The sequence below is a fragment of the Lissotriton vulgaris genome, chromosome 8 (assembly GCF_964263255.1).
Source record: "Lissotriton vulgaris chromosome 8, aLisVul1.2, whole genome shotgun sequence".
Taxonomy (NCBI): Eukaryota; Metazoa; Chordata; class Amphibia; order Caudata; family Salamandridae; genus Lissotriton; species Lissotriton vulgaris.
This window is the reverse complement of record NC_141696.1, coordinates 483,750,553-483,776,613: the sequence shown is the minus strand read 5'-3', so window position 1 is coordinate 483,776,613 and position 26,061 is coordinate 483,750,553. Positions and strand designations below refer to the sequence as shown.

The following is a 26,061-nucleotide window of genomic DNA, read 5'->3' as shown; positions in this document are numbered from 1 at the left end:
GTTCATACCGGCTTGGGGTTCTCAACAGGACTGTGATCCACAAGTAGGGATTCACTCTCTAGACAGGAGAGTGGGGGCATGGCTTGGCCACCAACAAGAGTGGACGTGTGCGCACGAAGCTCCGTGCCCACCTCCAGTATTATCCTGAGTATCCTTGCCCTGATGTCCCCGGAGGGTTGAACATAACCACCTCCCTCTACGAGGGGCCCTGTGGTGCTGTCCTGAATGGCGAGGGACGGCCCGCGGCGGTGATACACCAGACCCCCGGAGAGATCAATGAGACGGCGCCGGCCATTTATTTTTTTTGCGGCCTGCACGGCAGGGCTCATCCCCGGCCTTGAGTGGGCAGGCGGCCGAGTCGGAGCGAGGGTAGGCCGGCCTCAATTTGCAGCGGGAGTCGGAGCTCAGGAGGCGGGCTCCGAACATAAGAACCGGAGGTGAGCGGGACCTTGGGGCTACCGGAAGTTTCGGCGGTGCCCTGCCGTGGTCTTAGTGACGCTGGAGAGACCCTTCACTCCCTATAGCGGTGGGACCACGCAGAGAGGTTGGCTGCACGACCTGCTGACACCCCGGCGATTGCGGGAGCCCCCGGGGACCGGATGACCTGTGAACCCGGAGCGAACAGAGAGGTGGTGGCGACAGGCTGTGATGTGGAGGACCCCCCGGATGTCTTCGTGGATCAGCGCTGCACGCTTATGAGGGCCGGAGTGTTTGGCCTAATCCCTGGCCTGGAGTGCGCAGGGGTCCGACTGGTGGTGATGGTTGGTTGGTTGACCCCCGACTGGACATAGACACCGGAATACCGGCTGACCCGGGGTGCTGGTGGGCACTGTGTGCGGGACCGCGATCGACGGCGATTACCGGCGGAGTCCCCCCGACCGCGATTGGAGGGCGGTCGGACTGCGCTGTACTCATATATTGGCACACTCAGAGTAGGGTACACAGTCTGCTCCATTGCCCCAGTAGTGTTCCTTACGGCTTTGGACGGGGAGTGGGAGAGACCGATAGACGGTCTTGGCTAGCCAGGAACCAACAGCGAAGGCCCAGGACCATTGGCAAGATCCCGCTTCTTCACCCGGGGTCGATCCCGACGGGGGAACAGTTTCTAGGCCCTGCGGCCGGGAAGATACTTGCATTGCAGACGTTGAGACCCCAGCGGAGTCGCACGAGTAAACTTACACAGCTGGAGGGTGGATTGTGGCCCATCACCGCTTCTGGACTTCGACATTGCTGTTTGAATAGGGTTGGCACGATCACCGGACAGTCTGGACTGTCTTTGGTTCTGCTCTTGGAGGCTCTGCGGGACCTCCGGGGTCTGGAGTGATCTAGAAATTTCCTGGGACGTCTGCTCTGGGGTGCCCAGGAGGGCCGAACAGTTCCGGATGTGGATGCCTTGGAGCCCTGACGGACAACCAGTGCGGCAACGGGGGGCCTGCTACCAGGAATAGTGCCATCGACTCCGTGACCTGGAGTATGAGCTCCCGACATTGGTGGGTACTCCTGGCGGAACTGTCTTGGGGGAAATCTTTGCAGTCACAGGGACTGTACGCTGAATGAAAGCCAGCACAATGGGGAAGCCATGCCAGAAACCGGGCGCAGTGCCTCCTGACCCTGCGGGGGTCCAACCTGGTGACCGAGATATCGATCTGCCCGGAGACTCCACCGCGGGACTACAGCAGCGCCAGATGGACCAGACCCTGAAGGCCATAACCGACACGAGAGAGGCCCTGCACCATGACATCACCCAAGTGTCCACAGGTTTGGGGCTGTTGAGGGCACACACCATGGGAAGTTGGTGGACCGAGTCAAACAGACCGAAGTTACGCTAGATTTGCTAGAACCAGCCCAAAAGGGGACAGATGCCGCCCTGGAGGACTTGCAGAGGAGAGTACAGACCCTAGAAAAGAGGGCCAAAGACGCAGAAGGTCGCAACCGGCGTAACAACATACGAGTGGTAGGTCTGCCAGAAAAAGTTGAGGGGACTGACATGGTAAACTATCTGGAGACCTGGCTACGAGAGGCGGTTGCTCCTGAAGGGCTGACGCAGTTTTACACGCTGGAGCGGGCTCACCGGGTCCCGGCCCGTCCCCCGACACCTGGTCGACCCCCTCTACCGGTTGTTGCGCGCCTTCTACATTTCAAAGATAGAGACATTATTTTACAGAGAGCGCGAACGATGGGGCCCTACCAAGTGGACAATGCACGGGTTTCCATCTACCCCGACTATTCTTTCGAGGTCCAACGCCACCGCTCCTCATTTTTAGCAGTCCATAAAGCTCTTCGGGATGAGGGTATCCGATACTCTATCAGCAAAAGTGAGGAACCAGAAATGGACTATATTTAGCGGGTTCCAGTGCACATGTCCGGGACAACAGTAACACAAGGAGGGTACAAAGTTCCCCGAGTAAGGTGGGGGTGTGAATGTAGCATAGAGAAGGAAAAGGAAATTTCCTTTTTTGGAACTAAAACCCTCACACACCTAGCAAGCTAGGTGTCATGCTTCATCATATGGGTTCTGCTCCTCGTCAGACTGGCGCTGCAATGTCTGACGGGCACCCGCGAAGGGGCTCTTTATCGGAGATCTTCTGTTCCAGCCATATGGTGCATGCGTGTGAGAGGGCAAGTGAATGTGTATTCGTGAAGTGAGAGTGATTTTAAAAAGGTTAGGCAATCCACAGGGAACTTTATTAGTGTGGTTGACTCCCTTGGTTAAAAGGTGGGAGGGGAGATAGGTGCTGTGATAAGGTTCACAGTGAGATATCTACAACCCTCTGGTCAGATCCGATACTCTCTCTTGTTTCCGGCCCAATTACGAATAATGATGGATGGCAAATCCTCCTTCTATAATAACCCTGAGGAAGTATGGCACAGGTTGGAGTCTTATAAGGCCGGGACGGATGCCCACATGGCGAACGGGGAGAAGGAAGATGATGCACCAAAACCTAGGCGGAGCTGACGGATCAGGAGACTGCCTGCGGCTAATCGGATGCCTTCTGTGTCGCAGACTGAGTTGGAGCGCAAGGAGGCCCTCAGGGCGGTCTCCACTATTTCAAGGGCGGTGACCTCTACTTCTGCAGTGGACTCAGGATCTCGAAGGGGATCGGAAGATGCGACGTCCGAGGGCTCAGGAGGCGGTAACCAGACACTACCCCATGTCACGCCAAGAACTGCAGATGGCCTTTTGGACGAGTGACCCCTGTACCTTTCTCATTGTGGTATAGTAAAGGAGTGTGATTTCATGTGTGGGGCGGGGGGAGAAGTGTGCAGTCTATGGTAACGGAGGCTAGATGAGGTGATGGTAACTATGATTAATACCTCTTTATGATGACTGACTAGGGCTGTGGGACACCAGGGGAGTTATTTGGGAGGTTGGGTTACTTAATTATAGGAGATTCGTTGTCCACACTGTTGTGGTGCTGAACCCCCTCGATCTCACACTAGCTGTGAGACTCTGGTGGCTACCAGAGACTTTCTTTAATTGGGGATTTTGAATTTGGATAGGTTACTGCGGTTTAGCGCCCGTTCTGGGGGCGGGTGGGAAGCGGGTTTGTTGGGCTGTTTTGGGGTTTCAGGGGACTGTCAGTGCGCCCGGGGATTCGAAGAAGAAACAAATTGCATGTATAACTCTGAATGGGGACCCTACCTGAATTGAAATGTATCACCTGTAGAGTGCGGGGAATGAATTCCATGATAAAGCGACACAAAGTACATGCCTATCTTGTTCGCAGGGGGATCCAGGTGGATTTTGTGCAAGAAACACATATTGATCAAACTGAGGGGCGGGCCTTGCAGCGCAGATGGCGGGCCAATTGTTTTATAACCCTCTGGCGTTGGAGGACACTGCTTTTAAGACGACAGTACAGGAAGGCATAGACCACTACTTTACTGAAAATGAGGGGACAGCGTCGAGTAGGGCCCTTGAATGGGATGCCTTTAAGGCGGTGATTAGAGGGGTTTGTATCTCCTCTACGGCGGGGGCTCGCAAAACTCTACTACAAGATCTTGCGCAGAGCGAAGATTGGTTACGTCATGCAGAGCGGGCTAGCCACATGGATTCAGAGTCTCACGGGGCAGTTTCGGCTGCACGTGAAGAGGTCGCGACGGAGATGGAAAAGCTCCGCTGTTTCCACCATAAAGAATACCTCATTCGGGCTCACACTGAGCGGGATAAGGTGGGCTCCCTGCTGGCCTGTTTGGCTAATCCTGCAGCCCGCGGCACCCCGATTCTGACCCTGTCTTCTGTGGAGGGTCGCTTGGTATATACCCAGAAAGAAATTAACGACCAATTCTTTGCTTATTATGAACACCTTTACAGGAGTGCGATGCCAAGTGTGCCTGGGGAACTTGATGATTTCCTAGCCGCAGTTCAACTGCCGCGCCTTGATCCAGATCAGGTGGATGGATTAGGAGGAGAGATATCGGTAGGGAAGATTCGTACGGCGATTAAACACATGGCTCGCCGTAAAACACCTGGTGCTGATGGTTTACCGGTTGAGTTCCATGCAGCATATGTAGATATATTGGCCCCACGATTGCAGGCTATATATAGGGAGGCTTGGCGACACTGGTGTGTTGCCCGCGACCGCCCGGGAGGCAATTATAATACCCTTATTAAAACGTGGGGGAGATGCCAGCTCTCGTTCAGCTTATCGACCGTTATCTATGCTTACGGTTCACTATAAAGTTTTGAGCAAGATCCTCGCGACACGACTCCTCATACATATGAAAGCCCTGATTCACCCAGATCAGGCGGGCTTCGACAGTGTAGAATGGCCCTACCTGTTCCGAGTTTTGAAGGCGTTCGGATTGGGTGACCGGTTTGTGAAATGGACTGCATTGCTCTATAATGCAGCTACAGCTAGAGTGAAAACGGGAGCCACGATATCGGCCTCGTATCGGGTGGGACGTGCCAACGGTGTTCGCTGTCCCCCTTGTTGTTTGCGTTGGCCATTGAGCCATTAGCATCTCATGCTCGGGCAGGACAGGCGTACGAAGGCTTGGTGCTGAGGAGCGAGACCCATTATATCTCTCTATACGCAGACGATCTGCTGATGTTCTTGGCAGATACAAATTACTCACTTCGCGGAGCCAAACTCCTGCTGCAGGATTTTGGCAAAATCTCGGGACTGAGGGTCAAATGGGGGAAGACCTGTCTCTTCCCGATGACCCCAAGAGAACATGCACCCCAGATCGAGGGGAACATTCGGTGGGAGCACCACTGTCTCCCGTACTTGGGTACTCATATTTATCATTCTCAGCTAGATTTGCTGGAAGGCAATGTAAATAGGGCGATCAGGAACCTACAGAGTAACATGGGATTTTGGCCTACCCTGCCTCTATCGGTGGCGGGAAGGGTGGCTTTGCTGAAAATGATAGTGCTTCCTTGCCTATTGTATTTTTTTCGCACATTGCCTATATGGATACCAGCGTCGATCTTTCGGAAACTTCGGTCCTTGACTACAGGGTTCATTTGGGGATCGATCAGGCGACGAGTCGCTTTGACCACCCTGATGCGTCCCAGGGCGGAAGGGGGGCTGGCAGTCCCTGATTTTGAGTGGTACTATCTGGCGGTGCAATTGCAATGGCTTACTCAGGCGGTTGCTCAGGAGTTCAGGGGACCGGAGGGGCCACAGGGCAGATTAATTGCCAGACATGTAATATCTTTTATAATACTGCACCAGAAGATTGAATTAGATCAACTCACTCGTGAGGAACGTACTCTTTGTCTCTGCTGGAATCAGAGTCACAAACGATCGGGTACCATTCACCCGTATGCCCCAGAGACTCCTCTGGGTATGTGTACGGCTCTTCCGCACGGCGGTAGTTGGTCAGCGTTGGCTGTTTGGGAAGTTCTCGGGCTGCAAATGATTGGAGATTTATACGGGGATGGGGCCCTGTTGACTTTCCAAGAGTTGCAGAACACCTATGGACTCCCAAGAGGAGATTATTTGCTGCATGCCGCTTTGGTAGCTGGTATTCAGAAACAATGGAATATGGGGCTCTCTGAACCGCCGACCTCTCTGGGCTGCCAATACGTGGTTATGGCGGCTGGTACTTTCAAGGCCGTTACCTGCCTCTGCAGGAGGCTATCGACGGAGACTTTGCTATCCTTAGATGGTTTGCGAGGTAAATGGGAAGTGGATATCGGAAAACCCATCCCTGACACGACGTGGCCCCAGTTGGTTCGACTCGCCTGGAAGGGTACTCGGAACGCTAGATTTCAACTAGTTCAGTTTTTTACGCTACATCGGGCATACTTGACGCCTGTTAAGATTTCGCAATATTTTGGTGGCGCTACGTCACAATGCCCGAGATGTAAGGCTGATGGAGCTGATTTCTCCCATATGTTTTGGTCTTGTGCGAGATTGACTGATTATTGGAAGGAAGTGGTAGCTTGTTTGAATACTGTCACGGACCGGCAGATAGAGGCGGACATGGGAACCTGCTTATTGCTCTGGTTCCCACATACCCCCCAAATGAAAGTTACTAGCAAATTCTATGACCTGGGTTTGATCTTGGCCAAGAGGGAACTCACCATGCATTGGAAATCGAACGTAGGCCCTAGTTATTCAAGGTGGAAGGCGAATCTATTGCGTTGGGCACAAGCTGAGGGCACACTCCGACTACAGCAGGCTAGGCGCTTCGATAACAATTAATCTCTAGAAGTAGCTAGATCGTGGGAGGCTTTGGTGACAGCGCTCCAGCATCCTGCAGAGAGTTCAAGTGAAGGGGATGAGGATGTGGATTAGGCATTAGCACCCAGGTGGATACGATAACTGAGAAGGAAGGACGGGTAGCGGTTAATGCGATGAGTATATCTCAGGGAGGTGTCCCCTTTGCATTACCTGGTGTAGAGAGCTCAAGACATAAGTAAGGTACTCATGAGTATTGTGCTTTTATGGATTAGTCGCAGGCGCACTGACCGGGGAGGGGGGCATTGAGGGGGGGGGGGGGGGGCTTAGGTTTCTTATTATGGGGCATGAGTATCAATGAGTGCTGTGTAGATTGTCGCTAACACGACCTGGTGTATTATGATATATGATGCTCATTTTGTTTGCAAATAACAATCAAACATGTTTACAAAAAAAAATAGACGGGAGAGTGGCCCACCAGGTTTGGTCAAGTGCTCCCCTAATTAAAAAAAAGAAAAAAAAAGTTTCTCTCTGCCCCCCACCCCCTACAATGGATAGGGGCTTCCCAGCCATTCATTGAGCTATTGCCCCCCCCTCCCCCCACACCAGAATGGATTCAACAGTCTTTCTGCGCCCCCTTGGGGATTTGTCAGTTATTCTCAGTGTCATTCAACACCCAAGTATGAATCAGGAGCGCAATCCTTATGGGCTTTACAGTAGAACTGTGGGTTATAAAGCACATACGGACTCTTAAGTGGTATGTCGATTTCCAGCTTCCGAATCTTTACACACTCCTTCAAGATACAATACTTCTGTTGATGTGCTTTGCTGAACTGTTCTCCAGTCTTGTGAAACACAATGCTCCTTCCATGAAACGTATGTATTATTAATGTTGAATGTGTTGGCTCTTTTCCTCTTTGTCCCTCTATCTCTCTTTGCCCTATCCCTTTCCCCCTTGTCTCCTTTTGACCGTCTTGATCTTTGGCCTACCATCATCTTCCTTGTCTAACCCCTCTTCACAATTAGCCCAGCGAAAGTCTGTTGTCCCCCACTTGACCAGATTCCTACCAATGCCTGGAGTTCATCCTCTTCTTTCTCTGGAGGACTGGATAGCATACAGAGATAGTTCTAATTACTGCATGGCACGGGGTTGTTACTGGACATGAAGCTAATTATCACATCATGCATTATTTTTTAAATATATATATATTTTTTTATTTTACAGTTTTTTATAGCGCAAACTTGACCCGAATCGGGTATCAGAGCGCTTTACATAGCACCAGTTATCACACATAGTGAATGATGAGACTGTCTTTTGCATACTCTTGGTTGACTGAGCAGGCGTTCAGACTATTCACTGTGATTACTGTGTAATATGGGGTAATAGTTTTGTCTACTGAACTGTACTCACCGGGTGAGCCTACGGCTGCATGGAAAAGGATGGTAGAAAAACTGCTGCACAGTACAATGTGTGTGATTGCGCAATTGAATTCTCAATATTGCATGATGCCATTATCAGCACATTACTTGATCATTGCAGCAAAAAGCTGGATTATTATGGTGTATTTCTTGTTTATTGCTGTACAGTTCTTTGCGTTCATCTCCCTCGGAAATGTTTGCTGATCTTTTGGCCCTGGCCCTCTAAAGAGAGCCCTGTCATTTTAAGCTCTTTATTTTAGTATTCAATGTTTTCGCTCCTGTATTAAGGAGTAGCACTCAAACTATAAACTGAATGCGCTCAAGAACTGATTAACACATAAACCTTTTGAAATACTGAGCAGGTAATGGACTTTGGGATTGTTTTTAAAAGTTGCTAGCTGATCAGCCTCCATTAATTTGGACCCGAGAGGGTGGTAAACTGACAAAACTGCACCAAAGTAGTGAGAAGGTCTTTGTCAAAGTGCTGAGGTAAAGACATCTGGCAGGATAGGCACCCTGAAGTCGTTGCCTCAATCATCGCACAGATGGATAGAATCTTGGGTTTAGAAGACTCAAATGACTAAAGGGGAAATAACTTTCAGACCATACCGCATAAAGTTACAAAGAGCATGGGTAAGGGGGAAAATGAGGCAAACACCAAATACAGTAAAGGCGAGGGGTAGTAATTATATCTTGAAAGTGAAAACACTGAAAAGAGGGTGTGGAACAACTCCTTCTACTTTGAAAATAGTTCTTAAGTCATTCTCTATGAGGGTTACTCAACCATGGCAATATTTTTTCACTGTCGGGTACTGTATCATTAGTGTCACTTTCCATCACTGAAGCATCAGAGATATATCACAACCGATCAAATGTATGTCAGCCCTCACTTTTGAGAGGTTACTTGCATCCTCAGTTCAGGAGCTTTCAATGAATTGCATATGTACTCTGCATCCTTAAAAACTTTGGAATCCACACCATCTAACCTTGAGAAATGTGTTCAGCTCTACTCTCCAACGTGTTAAATATAGCTACCAATCTCATGTTCCAGCAAGTATCATCTTCTATTATGAGTTCTTTAAGTCTTGACACTCACTATATGGGTACCGCAGCGCCTAGGGAGGTATAATGCGTCAGTGTCCGTCTTGTGGAGGATTGCGTATAGGGGATGCTAATGTCGGGGCTTGCAGGTCTTTTATATCTACTAGCCCCTGGCCGCAGATCATCTCCAATTTTTCAGCCCGTCGCAATTGCATACAATGTTTAATAGAAAAATTCACGCAATATATGACTGAAAAAGCTTAACAGTTGAACCTTAGCAAAACTTTCGTCATGACTTGCGGGAAAGGTGAGCGAAGAATGGGCAACCCCACAGGGAGGTGCCCAAATCAACAGAATAACATCCTTTACTTACTTGGGTATCCTTTTCTAAAGGAATGGTACTTGGGGCGCACATATTGACCTATGCAAGCTGAGAATTTTGCGATCACGAGGGCATTTTTAGATTTTGCACAAAAATAGGTAACAAACCGGTACGGGAAATCCATACACTGTATAGGAGTAAGTGTATTACTTGCACAGGCTATGGAGCAGCCATATGGGGAGGACTAACACATCCCGGTTACAAACTAAGGAAAATGCATTTTTAAAAAGGGTGTTGGCAATCCCAAGTTCCACTGCCACGTATATAGTTCATAAAGAGCAGTGCACACCTTACATTAGTGATTTTATTAGCACAGCAGCACTTACTTTATGGCATGGAATTTGGACGAAGGATGAGACAAACCGCCGCATGCATCATGCTAAGAACCGGTCGCAGACAGGCAGATTCTCAGAATCTGCCCCTTGTGACCGGTATTTTTGCATTTGGGATGCATCATCCCAAATGCAAAAATCGCAATTTAAGGAATCTCTAAATTGAGATTCCTTAAATGCAATGCATCTAAGTTCAAAAGTTAGCGATTTCGCTAATAAAAGGAGCAAATTACCATGAAGTTGAACTTCATGGTAAATTGCAAAAACTTTGAAAAATGCACTTGTGTGCATTTTTCAAAGTTTATGGTGCGCACACACATGCCCTTAGAGCATGTGTCAAACAAAACAGGTGATGGACCGAATGTGGATCAATGTCACACATTCAACCCAGTCAAAAGATCTGGGCCCAAATCCATCGTTTTTTTGCACTTTAGAGCTTGTGTGTGCACAACAAATGTGCACAGATCAATTTCAGAGGTGCAACAGGGTGTCATTTTGACATCCTGGCACCCTTGAAATTGCATTCTCAATTTGCGATTCTCTAATTGAGATTCGCAAATTGAGAATGTCTTCCCATTCATTCCTATGGGCCTCAGGGCCCATAGGAATGAATGGGAAGGTATTCCTCAATTGGGATTCGCAAATTGCGAGTCGCAATTAAGGAATGTTTAGAAATCGCTATTTTTTAAGCGATTTCTACTTATTTTTCGCAAATAAGGAATCGCAAAAACAAATGTTGAAGCATGTGCCCCTAAGTTCACTAAGGATATAATTAATAATAGATTGACTTTCCCTTGTCCTTAGCAGGACCAGGCTAAGGTTGGGCTCCATACACTACCTAATAGCTTTCCCTAGTTTGAGAAAGTGGAGTCTTAACCTCCCAAACTGCCCTTGTGATGGTAAGTTCCCTCAGTCCACGCTGATTTTTATTCTTTTTTGTAGTTTTTACTGGGACATTCGGAAATTTGTGTTAAAACCACTTTTTTCGAGATAATAAATTATATTCTTATAAACATGATTTTAATTACATCTGTAGTTTGGAAAACCATAAAATTAGAAATGCAGTTACTGCTTTCATACAAATGGCAATCAGGAGAAGAAGGGATAATTCATATTTAAAAGCCTTAACATATGAAAAACAAGAAGTTTGAAATATTCAAAGGACTATAATTCTCGGCCTGAAATTAATCACTGCTTTGCACTTATTGCACTTAACACGTAAGCACCTTTGTCTGTATAAGCTAAATGAACACGAAAACGCAACATGCACTGTCCCCTGACCTTGAGTCTGAGTTCTTATAAATGTAGTTTTTATAGTGTAATGATGTGTTTCATATCTGTATGGGTCAAAAAAAATGTATATGCTTATTTTATTAATGCTTTTATCAACCATGATTAATTCTGTAACGGTAAAACGTTTTGCGTTATTAATTGTTTCTGTGTTACAAGTTATCAACTGTGATTGATATTGGAGCAGTAATCCGTATAGAAATCTGTAGATGGAATCCCTGTACGTAAGAATTTTTTTTAGAACGATTATAGTGATTATTAGTAATGTTATCTGTTTTATAAGAATGCTTTTATGGTTGTATATTACGCACCGAATAAAGCTTGGTAAAATTGAATTGCATTGAATTCTGGTCATTCAGAATGTTAGGCCTCAACAACAAAGAGGTAAAACATATGTACTTGGAAGGCCTGAACACCGCCATCACCTTGGCCTCCATCCCGGAAGACTGCAAATACGCTGAAGTGAGGCTCCTCCTGAAGAAACCATCCTCCGTCCCAGCAGGACCGAAGAGCTAACAGCCCATCTCCCGGCTTCCCTTTCCAGTGACGGTTCTTGATAAGACAAACAATCAGCAACTCTCAAAACCTGAAACACAACAACCTCCTGGACTCAATCCGGATTCCGAGCTAACCACAGCACCGAGACAGCCCTGATCACAGCCACTGAAGACATCAGGGCCCTCCTGGACGACGGTAGATCAGCAGCCCTGGTCCTCCTTGGCCTGTCTGCCGCCTTCGACAGACTCCCATCACATCTTTATCGACAGACTTCACAACTCAATTCAGGGACACCCCCTCAAATGGATTGCCTCATACCTCACCGGAAGAACCCAGAGAATCCCTCCCCCCACCTTTCGCCTCCGAACCCAAGATCCTCACCCACGGCATCCCCAAAGGATTATCACTCAGCCCCACTTTCTTCAACACGTTCATGATCCCACGGGCTTACACCATCATATCAAACGGACTTAGCATCATGTCCTACGCCGACTACACCCAGCTCATCCTTTCGCTGTCAGAAGACTCAACCACCACCAGAACCAAGTACCACAGATGTATAACGAACGTTGCGGATCGATAAAGGGCAACTGTCTCAAGCTCAACACAGACAAGAAAGAAGTCCCTATCTTTGGCAACAACGCCTCGCCTTGGAACAACGCATGGCAGCCTGCTGAGCTCGGCCCAGCCCCTGCCCTGACGGATCACGCAGTCTTATCCATTTGCTTCCACCCCTACGCATGCTCCGCAAGATCTTCAGGTGGCTCCCAGTCAACACCAGAAGGACTGTCACACAGGCCCTCGTCCCCTTCAGACTGGATCAAAGAAACACTCTACGTAGGAGTCCCCACACGCCTCCTGAAGAGACTACAGACAATACAAAACCTAGCACCAACTTATCCTTGACCTCCCTAGACAGACCCACATCACACTGCACTTCAAGAAGCTACATTGGCTGTCAATCCAAAAGAGATGCCAGTTCAAGATACTGACCCACGCATACACATCCCTGACTTATAAAGGACCATCATTCATCAACAAACGCATGACTTTCCAGCAACTGGCCAGACCCATACGATCTGCCTCCCTCTTCCTTGCAAACACCCCCTGGATCCGCCTGGCCAACAGTGGGGGGATGATCCTTCTTACACCTGCCAGTCAAATCCTGGAACGACTTTCTGCTGCCTCAAGACTGCCCCATTGCTCCGGCAATTCAGGAAAGAACTCAAGGCCTGGCTGTTTGACTGAACAGATCACCACTAAGCAACCAGCGCCTTGAGACCCTCACGTGTGATGTGCTGTGCTTTATAAATGCCTGATATATTGATTCGTTGACGTCATTAAGTAGGCCCAAAGAGTGAAGATAACCATTTGCTAATTTTGTTGCTGTCAATGAACAAGACTTCTAGACATGGAATTCGGAAGTCAGAAGAGTTATCAATTGATGCATATACTTCACACTTCCTCACCCTTTCTGCAGCTCCCATTCCATGCCTGTTTATTTAACATCTATACAGCCGATCTGGAGAAGGCTCTCCAACAAGTGCAAATTGACCCCCCAAAATTAGGCAAAACATCAATCAGCAGCCTTCAATACGCAGATGATATTGTGCTTCTAGCACAAACACCAATAGGCCTGCAGCGATTGATGACCCAACTAGGAATTTATATCACTTCTGCTCAATTGATAATAAACCTTAAGAAATCTAAGGTCTTATGCTTTTGTAGTCATCACAAAATAGGGTCAAAGGCGAAATTCACCTGGAAAAACCAATCTCCCAGGTGGACTCGTACAAATGCCTAGGGTTCCAACTTGACCACACACCTAATTGTAAGCAACACTTGGAATATTAAAACAAAACAACTCCTTTATGCTTTCAAAATTTTACAGAAGAAGCTAACAGGCTGTCCAACAGGTCAGTTGCTTAAAATCATTGCAGCAAAATTTTTACCCACAATATCATATGGGTCGGAAATCATGAATACAAAAGATGCAGTTGCCTTAAATCTAGCCCAATCAAGTTTTTTAAGCGTCTGTTTTTAATTCATCGGCACATCTCTCAGGCACAAATTTGACTGGAATATGGGCTGAAAAACCAGAAACCTGCCAGACAAGGGGCGATGGTAAAATATTACTAGTGGATGAGGCAAGCGGAAGACAACACTTTATCCCACTTCTGTTGGGGAGAAATTGAAAAGCAAGCGAGGCAAAAAAACTCTACAGTTGCAGTTCTAAAAGAATCACTCGTTGATCTACATCTTGAAGAGGCATGGCATACAACATCTTATTCTGGGTTCAAAAATATTGTAAACCGTGCAACCAAACGAACTTCGCTACTTATTGACAAATCTGCCTTTGCTAAGAAAAATCATGCATGGGCAGTGATTCAATCATATAAGTTTCTGAAACCCCAACCGTACTTGTCTGAACAATTCTCGCATTACAAAAAGCACTATTTGACGCTGTTGCGGCTGGGTTTATTCCCCACGAAGGATCTAACCCCAAAATGGAAGTCTACATGGCCCACCAAAGAATGTCGCCTGTGCGAACAAGTAGAAGAGTCGTTATTACATCTTTTATGCATTTGCCCCTTGCTATTAGAACCTCGAAAAATAGTCCTCCATGAGATTTTTAGGAAATATCAATTGAGGTCGCGCAGAGCTGCAGTGATACAATGCCTTGGTGGACTGTCAATAAGTTATCATGTCGAGCCATCACCTTTTGGAAAATGGCAGCCAAAGAACTGGACAAAATAACATAATAGTCCACACGGCAAAGATATATGACTTTTTGGTCACTCCCTTCCTGCACTGACATTAAATATCGCTCTTCTCATATTGAACTGCGATGAAGTTCTTTCAATTTGTATAGACTACAATATTATGGTTTTTAATTGTTGTTTGCGACCTAAGCTTATGATAGGATAATGTTTTTATTTGCTCGTATTTTATAGATTTTTATCTTTGATAACTATTATGTAACATGTTTTTTTCCATGCTTTTATGATTTTTAACGAAATCAAATAAAAGTAATACTTACTTACTTACCATTCCATGCCTGGCTACCAAAAGTAGTAATTATTTTAGGCAGACATACCCATGTGGCCCTCATGGCCTCGTTCTAAAATACGTACGCGTGTCCATTCATTTGGCGCATGCTTTTCGTGACTCATTAGCAAAATCCCCTCCACATTAGGCTCATGCACCACCCAGAAAAATGAGTACATCTGTCATTCAGATTTTTTCTTAGAATACCATCTTCTCTCAACAGTTCTTTAATTTGTTTTGATACTTCATCTTTACCTTCAACATATATCCAGCCTCCTTCTGACATCCCTAAAAATGTACTCCTTCTTTCTAGTAGTGCTTCTGCAACATTCCTTTTCACTTCATTGTTCAGCTTTATTGCAAAATGGACAATTCAGGCTGATGTTTCTTCCCAGACCCAATCATTACTTTGGAGGATTATACTTGTAATTTAGAGGTCAAATAGGTAAACCATCCTGTGGAGTTAAACCCATCATCAGATGACAAAATACTGGACACATGTTTATGATCAGTCTTGAATACAAATGTGCTTCCCCAGATGTGAGGGAAGTGGTTTAGAGCCTACAAGTGGGCCATGAGCTCTGTCTCTATTACTGCATACCAGTGGTCACTTCTATTTAATGTTCTGAACGCATAGGCCACATTCCAATTGGGCGCACCAGACTTTTGTGCTAGTACTACTTGGAAACTGTACATTCTAGAATCAACATTGAAGACACACTGCTTTTCTATAATAAAAAGGGTTCTAAGTAAATGGCTAGACAATGGCAATTTTTACTTGTTCAAACACGCTCTGTTGTTCACATTCCCGCATGGATATCTGTAGCAAAAACTGAAAATGCCATCCTGGGAAACATTTAACATAACCATCCATGTCTTTGTAACCTAGAACATTGCCCTCTGCAACACTGAACCCACAGAAGCAAATACAGAGAGCATTTTTCTGCAGCAGAAAATTGTAAAAGGAGTCGTAAAAACTGTTGTAGCTCTAGATTCATGCATTAACTCCAGTCAGCTGTTAAAAATACTTTTGCCACTTTCAGTGTTGACCTTATTTCATTTATCTTAAGTGCCTGGTTCCTGAAATTCAAAGAAAGTGATCTGGTCCTGAGAGATAAGGCTGAAGTGTGAAGCATTCTTCAAAAAAATAAAACATTATTATCCAAGATTGCAGGAGAACTGACCAATGGCAATGGAAATCTTCCAAACCAATTAAACAGAAGTTACACCTAATTGGTCTTGTTAGAAATGGGGGTCTCTAGTTGGCAGTGGTTTGCATCCTGTACGTGTAAAGGGATTAAACCGCGAAGATAACCCTGCTCACTCCTTGGTAGCTTGGCACAAGCATTCAGGCTTATCTCGGAGGCAATGTGTAATGCATTTGTACATACGCACACAGTAACACAGTGAAAGCACTACAAAAAGACACCACACCAGTTTAGAAAAATAACCAATATTTATCTGAATCGGTCAAGACCAAAAACGATAAAAATCCATCATGCACAAGCAAGGATGTTACCTTTAAAAAGGTTCAAAATAGTTCAGTCTATAGTTGCGTCACTTTTATCACAAAGTACCTGGGATGAGTCAAAATCAAAGACGAAAACCAGCGCATGGGAGATGAGGTGCCGGAAAAGCAAAGCAATGCATCAATTCCTTACTCTGAGGAGTTGATGTGATTGCTTACTGCCAGGGGAGGTTGTGCTTCGATTCCTTACTGCAGCTTTTGGGAGGTGATGCATTGATTCCTTCCCGTCAGGGGAGGTGACACGTTGATTCCTTACTGCACGAGGACGTGATGTCAATCTCCGAACACGCAGCCTCGGTTCCTTAATGCTGGCCGCATCGATGACCCCGGTCAGATACCACCTCCTTGGGGAAACCTACACAGGTGTAGATGCCCATGAGTGCCTGGGCCGGGATGGTCGCCATCACCATCCTCTGAGGGATAGTTTCCGGGGACAGTTTAGGAGGATGTAAAAACCCTTAAAACAGGCCTGCAAGGAGGAGGTGCTTGCCCATTCTGTGGTAGTGTTAAAAATTCATGATGAGTTTCTTCTATCAAAGCACTGTTAGCTTTTGGTTAATGTGACCCTCTAGTGAATGTCTAATGATCTTTCTGTTTAGTCATCAAATCCCAGTGCCAAACTCTTTTAATAATATGCATTGGCAAGCCAAAAGGTGTAGCCTACAGAACTATACTTAATGATCATTAGCTTCAGTATGTGCAATGCATGCAGTAGCACTGTGCTGTAAAAACCTAGACAACACAGGTTACTGCTTTCCTAAAAGTTACAAACAGGAGCCGGAAATCCACTACATTATTTACACTACATCCTGCATACGCCAAAACATCGTTTTTACACTATTTGGCGGGTGTGTGTTGTCAACAATAAAATAGGTTAACATGTTCCACTGAAACAACAATGGCACACCGTCAGGGCTGGCTTTAGCACTTCTAGTGTCTTGTGTGACACTCTGTTGGCACCCTCCAATAACTTTTCTATGAATTCCCGGACTACAAGTTTCCAACAGTTCCCTTCTCACGCATGTTTTTCATCTGTTAAGTAGCCCTACTCATACCAGTGCAGTCTGTCATAGCACTTTACATCACCCATTCATGCAGAGACCATGAATATAAATTGTGTAAATCACTGTATACAAAATTTTACGTAAAACAATGGGGACTACAGGGTATACGACTCACATGTCATCCATGCTGGTAGGCGCTCTTTCTTGGTTTCCAGAAGCATAGACTCAGGATTTTATTATTATTATTAAGTAATTTTGTAGAGCGCACTGCTGCCCCAGCGAAGGGGCGTCCCGGCGCTAGATTTCAAACATAACAGTGTTTGGGGTTGCCTTTTTCAATATAAATCTAGTTCTAACCAAGCTTTTTTTACTAATATTAGGATATTGAAAGGCTGCAGATAAAAAAAAAATTCTAACCTAGTGCTTGTAGTTTGCTTGTCGCTCTTTGAACACTGTTCATAGCTCACTGTGCTATATTAGGGTTGTAACTTGAGAAGTGAAAGTAACAAAAAGGTCTTTTTGACAAAAGCAGTAACCCACTGAGCAATCTGCATAACACACGTTTGTCGGATCAGAATAGTACACCACCTTTGCAGCAGGCATATTAATCCTGTCTGCAGCTAACATTTGACATTAATGTATCTGCTGGCAAGAGATCAGTTCTTACCAGAGTTATTGTGATATTATTGTTGTCATACCATTGCTGGGCTTAGAAGGAACTTTGAGGCAGGTGCTTTTATACAACATTCTTTTGGGTTGGTTGCACTGCCCTAAACCTAGCCGTGACTATCACTTCTCTTTTATGGACCTCAACACACTTTTTCGATACAATTCGGTTTGTCAATGTGTTAAATATATCATGGTTCTCTGTATGACTCAATGCCGCAAGTCGGAATCAGCGTAGTCCTTTCCCACTCTTTTCCCATTTGAAGAGAGACTCGTCTGGGCTTCCCACTTTTCACCCTTATATTTACCTTATTTATAGAAGCCCTCACAGAATGGGAGAGACGAAATGTCCAGGTAGTACCCAGTTCCGTTTTTCAGGAGACCATTTTGAATAATTGGGCATGGATGTACAAGAGACTACGACCGGTGCGAAGACCTGATAATTTCCCCACCGCTTGAAAACACAAAGCCATACTTGACAAAGTAGACTTCTTAAAATTTTTTCACTACCCACTGTCTATGCACCCTCTAAAACTAACAGCATACCATTCCACCCCCATTTATTATTAATATTATTTTTATTGTTTTTTACTAAAGTGCAATTCTCAATTAGCAAATTTATATGGGCTGGCAAACTTCTGATTCTCTTTTAAAAAATGCTTTATGTCCCCATATGACAGAGCGTTGGTAAAATCTGGTAGCCTTTTCTACTACGGGGCTTCTTACTTAATCCCTAATAACAATTGTCTATTCTGTAATAGAAATTACTCCACTGTGAAGTTACAACTAGACCTCTTATAGAATTCCAGCCGACATTCCATGTTATATGGAGCAGTTTATACCTTGTGCAATGCCACTCTTCACAAAGACACCTCTTAGGTGTTGGGAGGACACCTTTAAATACATGAAGTATCATTGAACCCTAACAAAGAAACTCCTTTGTAGCTTGGCATATGACTCTCCCTCATAGCAAAACTAAATGGATTTTAGACATGGGACCCAATATGTTTATTAAAGAAAGGACACATATGGACTTTCAGTCATGTCAAATCATTTGAAGAACTGTCCACCGAATTGTGACAGCACAAATCAAATTTTTTCCAATATATGAAGTTATACCATGCTCTAGAGTCCTACAAGAATACATTGGAAGCTGTTTCAGAGTTTAACCTCTTAGAACAAATGTTGACCACAGAAAATATCGGCAGAAATAGATTTTCCAGAATTTACAATCCTTAGTGCATAGCATACCACATCTCCTAAAAGATCTATGGGATAAATGGGACCAGGAGATTGGGAAGCTGGGAGAAGAGTGTAAAGGGGGCAAAAATGACCTCTAACATTCTCGCTATCCTCTCTTGCCTCAGACTCATCCAATTCAAATACTTTCATAGAGTTTACTGCAACCTGACAAGGCTTGGCATATGGGTAGGGCCCACAACCCAAGCTGCTTGTGTTGGTAAAACACTCCAGTACATTTCACCATACTATATGGGAAATGTCCAGAAATTGCCCAGTACTGGAGGTGAATACATCAAACACTGGAGACCGTAATGGGCCTACCTATTGCGTTAGATACCAGAATAGTGATTCTTGAGATTGAGGGGTGGAAAGGTTCCCGTAGCAACAAAATCCTAATACTTTTGGGCTTTTCAGCAGCCAGAAGTGAGATTTGAGCGTCACTGCAGAACTGAGGTGACCCCCAAACTAGGAGAATGGTAGTGGGGCATGCGCTCCTGATCTAAATCGAAAGAAACTGTATTCAAAATGGGAGGCTGCATAAGAACATATAAGATGATTTTGGGGCCCTTGTGGGAACATTTAAGACCATTTAGCAAATGTCAGGATATCCAGGATCCACCATAGGCATAGTTACTCTAATGGCAAGGAAGTGAATACGTTTGGTAAAGAACTTCTCTTCAGTCCTCAACATCATCCCAAACGACTTGCCTCACAAGCTGGTGCTTAATCAAACATTTTTTATTAAATACCTATCTGGACCTGCAAATATGTGTAAGATAAAGGGAATATGCAATTCTAAAGAAAAATAATTATCAAACGTACAATTGTGATGCAAATATTCCATATTGTGACATGAAAACCACAACATTACATTTGTAATGCCTAATTACTGCAGTAGATGACATAAAGACGTAAATAGCACTAGCAAAAGCAGAACCAATAATACAGGTGTGGAAAGCAAGAAAAGAATATAAATTGAAAACGAAAAGCTATAGAAAAAACGAAGTGGGTACAGGGCTGTATGAAGGGTTGTGCATCCCCCCAACTTTTCCTTTCCTACTCAGCCACACCGCTGCATCTGCTAACCTCCAAGTAAGACAAACAGACCGAAGGAAATGCAGATGGAGGTGTCAGGGCGACCTCAACAAAAAATTGTTTTGGGTTTCATTCTGAGCAAAGTAATCAAATTTCAGTTTAATATTTATTGACTGAGATTTAAGTCTAGAAATATAAATTTGTGATTTGTTCATTATACAGGTAAGTAATGCCTGTAAAGTTAAACCATTAATTGGATATTACAGCTTCTGACAAGTAAACCGTAATGTTTCATGTACATCTTTTCTTATAGTTTACCATTTAATGAGGATCTAGCAGTAGATGGAACACTTGTTATGCACCAATGTTCCGCAACTTTGTGGTTGAATAGGCCATGTAGAATAAAGTTTGAGACTACATTTCCTTGTTTTATAGCTGGATACTCTTCCTAAGGAAGATCTAATCAAATTTGCTAAGAAACAGGTGATTATCCTACAGAAAGTGAAGTCCAGATGTACAGGTAATGTATAATTTCATTGTCTCTTTGTGGTTTGTTGCATAATTTATTTTACATTTAATTGATTAAAATCGAAAGATGCCTGTGCCATACCTTTCAGAAGTGTGCTGTATATCTTTTCAAGTCACTTGTTAATTAAGACTGAATATTGCTTGAGTCGTAATTTTTACACTCTGGTCATCTGTAGCATTGCATTTGATTCCCATTCTTGTGAGCCCCATATTACTAATCAGTCAGCACTCACTTCCTCAAAATCATATCCTATGCAGACGGTACACAACTCTTCCTCTCGCTCAACGAATGCCCTGCCCCAACCACAAACTTCGGCAATGCCATGACCAGCATCGCCAACTGGATGAGGACCAACTGTCTGAAGCTCAATTTGGACAAGGCCGGAGTGCTGATCTTCAGGAAGAACACCTCCCAGTGGCCCGACAGCTTGTGGCTCTCTGAGCTAGGACCCACACCCACACATTACGCTGCCAACCTCCGTATAGTCCTTGACAGCAAACTCACAATAACGTGCCAAGTCAATGCATTTGCTTCCTCATGTTTCCAAATCCACTGGATGCTCTGAAGAATCTTAAAGTGGATCCCCGTCAACCCCAAGAAAACCATCACCCAAGCCCTTGTCACCAGCTGCCTCGGCTATGGAGATGCCCTCTATGCCGAAATCACCACCCAACTCCTAAAAGACTCCAGACCATTCAAAACACAGTGGCCAGACTCCTCCTCTACCTTCCCAAACACACCCGCATCACCCCCTACCTTAGCAACCTCCACTGGTTACCTGTTCAGAAACTGTGTCAGTTCAAGCTTCTGACTCACGCCTACAGAGCTCTACTTGACCAGGGACCAGCCTACATCAACCACTGCGTGAACTTCCACAAATTTGCCAGACACCTGCACTCCACCTTCCCGGCCCTGGCTCTACAACCCCCTGCATTCGCCGCAGCCACAGCGGAGGGCCCGCCTTCTCCTACCTCGCTGTGTAAGCCTGGAATGACTGCCCTTCCACCTACGAACATCACCTCCCATAGCAGATTTTAGAAGGGAACTGAAGACCTGGCTCCTCGACTGATACCACTGTCACCTCAGCTCCTGGATACCCTCATTTATGAGGAGTAGCGCTTCAGAAGACTGATTGATTGATTCTATGGTCAGCTTGTGGATTCTTCCAAGTGTGCAAAATGTGTGTGGATTCAACACGAGAGATGCAATTTAAGTTTCCAGAGATCATTTTGACCTACCTAAATGCTTATCATAAATTGTTTTAAAATCGAAATCCTCTTGGCAGGCTGAGCTGTCGGAAATAATTTGTGTGCTATTGCTGAAAATTCACAACAATGTGGCCCCTCTCCATAGGCAAGCCAAAGATCCCTCAAACATCTTCGTCTAATCATTTAGATGTGTGGGTAAAGATGTAGAGTTGTTTCCATAAAGTATTACGTCAAACACTAATGCAGTTAAGGAATAAGGAAGTAAAGAATTATTGCCAAAGGAAAGTTTATGAAACTATTTTTTTTTAAGTGTTTAGCTGCTAACCGCAAACAATTTGTATCAAAATGATCAAGAATAAGTGCACAAAATGACCCTAACTCGACCATAGCTAAAACAAGCATCCATTAACATGATCTTCTACGAAACTTAATTTAAGTCTTTGGGGTGGAAGTAGTTAAAATGGTGAAACCACACAGGAAGTTTCAGAAACCCTTGGCATAGAAACATCAGAGTTAAGTGGCATTCCATTGAACAGAGATGGTGGATTAGGTCCAGTGAACAAAGTTACTTTCAGAATTTTCTTGAGAAAATCTTAGCAGGAAAAGGAACCGAGACTTTATCTGATGTCTCCAAGCTGTCCGGTATGCTCCTCAGTCAGTTATATTTAAAAAAGAATAAAAATCTACAAACATCCATCCTGTAGAAATTGCCCCCACTGGCTTTTGCTTGGTTGATGTGCACAATGGGTGACCTCTTGAGTTTGTTGCTATCTTTCTGTGTTGTAGAGAGTTTTTCTCACCAGCAAGTATGATTTGGAGGCCTAGGCAGAGCACGGTTTCATCGTATTGGACTCTCCATTCAGGAAGGTGCAGTGCAGGGGTTAGCAGAAGTTTAAATTGCTCCGGTTGAGGGATGTTCTGTGGCTTCTGTGCCTTTTTGCCCAATTGTTTACCTAATCATTTTAGAAAATGTACCCAGCCCTTTGTTGTAAGTCCGCATTATTTGATTTTTTTTTCCAGCAATACTGGTTATTGCTAAAAAGAGCTGCAGTTTGGATTTTTACAAACAAGCTATGTCATTTAAAACCGTGTATACTTCAGGGACTAATATCTGCTCTCCAGCTTTGTAATTACTGTTATGGAGCAGAATACCCGCATAGCCCTTGAAGCTTCAAGAAGTGCCTGCATTCCTTGACTTTTTTTTTTCCAGGCCTACAGCTCCCAAGCCAAGTATTCTTTTAGGCACTTGGAGCTCACACAGTAGGCAAGCATAGTAAAGTAACTACAACAGTACCCTGCTTAGGCCATGACTAAGTTAAGAAGTTGAGTAGTCCATCTCAGATTTCAGTCAAACAGGCGTCATCCCCTTTTCTGGTGAAGTGCAGGCCTGCTATCAGGTCAGTGGGCTGCAGCAGCTTTTGTGGAGGGGCGAAACAGGAATGTCACTGGTGCACATGATTTTTCAGTGATCAGCTTTTCACTATACAAACATACACTGAATTTTACAGCAAAGTAATTAAGCCAGCATTTCTAGAGATGGCATGAAGCCACTGCAGATATATATATATATATATATATGTTCAAAATAAAGATTTGCACCTTTTGGAAATGCCCCACTGCGAGGTTGTACTCCTTCATTCAAGCGTGATGTGCAGCAAGGAGTGCAGCGCACACCATCCCCTCAGCCAAACGCGTTTCAGGATATTCCTCCCTTGATCACTGGCAAACAGGAAACCAATCACAGAACGATTACAAGATACCACCATTTTATTTTCAACAAAGCCCCGCCCACTGTCATCCGGGCATTCTGGTACTTGTGGTCTTCCCAAGTGGGCTCCGTGAGTGTTCCCCATTACTTATTAAAAAACCCAAGTGGGTGGGTACTGAGCATCGCTTCACTCACTGATGCAAATACAGTCACGCTGTTGGAACCTCATCAGTCGCGAGTCCAAGAAGTCCTGCACTCAACCTCCGCTGCTGCGGCAGGCGATTTCCGCAACCGGGCAGGCCGCAATCAATGTTCAAAATAAAGATTTGCACCTTTTGGAAATGCCCCACTGCGAGGTTGTACTCCTTCATTCAAGCGTTTGGCTGAGGGGATGGTGTGCACTGCACTCCTTGCTGCACATCACGCTTGAATGAAGGAGTACAATCTCGCAGTGGGGCATTTCCAAAAGGTGCAAATCTTTATTTTGAACATTGATTGCGGCCGGCCTGGTCGCGGAAATCGCCTGCCGCAGCAGCGGAGGTCGAGTGCAGGACTTCTTGGACTCGCGACTGATGAGGTTCCAACAGCGTGACTGTATTTGCATCAGGGAGTGAAGCGATGCTCAGTACCCACCCACTTGGGTTTTTTAATAAGTAATGGGGAACACTCACGGAGCCCACTTGTGAAAGAAAAGCAAGACCACAAGTACCAGAATGCCCGGATGCCGTGGGCGGGGCTTTGTTGAAAATAAAATGGTGGTATCTTGTAATCGTTCTGTGATTGGTTTCCTGTTTGCCAGTGATCAAGGGAGGAATATCCTGAAACGCGTTTGGCTGAGGGGATGGTGTGCGCTGCACTCCTTGCTGCACATCACGCTTGAATGAAGGAGTACAACCTCGCAGTGGGGCATTTCCAAAAGGTGCAAATCTTTATTTTGAACATTGATTGCGGCCTGCCCGGTCGCGGAAATCGCCTGCCGCAGCAGCGGAGGTTGAGTGCAGGACTTCTTGGACTCGCGACTGATGAGGTTCCAACAGCGTGACTGTATTTGCATCAGGGAGTGAAGCGATGCTCAGTACCCACCCACTTGGGTTTTTTAATAAGTAATGGGGAACACTCACGGAGCCCACTTGGGAAAGAAAAGCAAGACCGCAAGTACCAGAATGCCCGGATGCCAGTGGGCGGGGCTTTGTTGAAAATAAAATGGTGGTATCTTGTAATCGTTCTGTGATTGGTTTCCTGTTTGCCAGTGATCCAGTGATCAAGGGAGGAATATCCTGAAACGCGTTTGGCTGAGGGGATGGTGTGCGCTGCACTCCTTGCTGCACATCACGCTTGAATGAAGGAGTACAACCTCGCAGTGGGGCATTTCCAAAAGGTGCAAATCTTTATTTTGAACATTGATTGCGGCCTGCCCGGTCGCGGAAATCGCCTGCCGCAGCAGCGGAGGTCGAGTGCAGGACTTCTTGGACTCGCGACTGATGAGGTTCCAACAGCGTGACTGTATTTGCATCAGGGAGTGAAGCAATGCTCTGTACCCACCCACTTGGGTTTTTTAATAAGTAATGGGGAACACTCACGGAGCCCACTTGGGAAAGAAAAGCAAGACCACAAGTACCAGAATGCCCGGATGCCAGTGGGCGGGGCTTTGTTGAAAATAAAATGGTGGTATCTTGTAATCGTTCTGTGATTGGTTTCCTGTTTGCCAGTGATCAAGGGAGGAATATCCTGAAACGCGTTTGGCTGAGGGGGATGGTGTGCGCTGCACTCCTTGCTGCACATCACGCTTGAATGAAGGAGTACAACCTCGCAGTGGGGCATTTCCAAAAGGTGCAAATCTTTATTTTGAATATATATATATATATATATATATATATATATATATATATGTAAGAGCATCATGGGACAAATTTTACTCCTGTTTGATGGCCTGGAGAAGTGCGGGGCTACTGTCAGCGGATGAGTATAAATTTCTGAAAAACGACAATCCCATAATACCGGTACTGTACCTAATACCTAAAGTCCATAAGAACATTTTGAAACCACCCGGCAGGCCTATAATTTCTGCTTGTGGTAGCCTGATGGAGAATGCCAGTAAGTACGTGGATCATTTTTTGCAGGACTGTGTACGAACATTGCCTTCCTTTATACTAGATACAGGTGACCTATTGAGGAAGCTGGAAAATGTGACATGGAGTGAAGACATGGTGCTCATCTCTATGGACGTGTCGTCACTGTATACTATTATACATCATAGGGACGGTTTAAAAGCTGTAGATTATTTCCTTCAGAAACGTCCCATGTGCTACATGGAACATAACAGGATGTTAATAACAATCATTACCATGTGTCTGGAAAATAATTACTTCCTTTTTTCCAAACAGATATACCAACAAATCAGGGGCGTAGCTATGGGGGCATGTTTTTCCCCTAGCTACGCCTGTCTGCACATGGGTCTATGGGAAAGACAGACACTTTTGGATGTAGATCTTTCATTTA

General features: G+C 45.3%; 1 protein-coding gene across 2 annotated transcripts in view; it reads left to right on the top strand.

The window, feature by feature from the left end:
- Positions 1 to 26,061, top strand: part of GCC2 (GRIP and coiled-coil domain containing 2) — a 402,205-nt gene that overhangs the window by 41,102 nt on the left and 335,042 nt on the right. The window contains exon 3 of one of the 2 annotated variants that reach the window (XM_086934291.1): positions 20,553 to 20,600. Coding sequence is in view for 1 of the 2 variants with exons in the window: in XM_086934290.1 (XP_086790416.1) it covers positions 20,553 to 20,637 (85 nt within the window). In the remaining variant the exon portion in view is untranslated. Of the gene's footprint in view, positions 1 to 20,552; positions 20,638 to 26,061 lie in introns of both variants that reach the window. The other variant, XM_086934290.1, reaches the window with a different exon arrangement.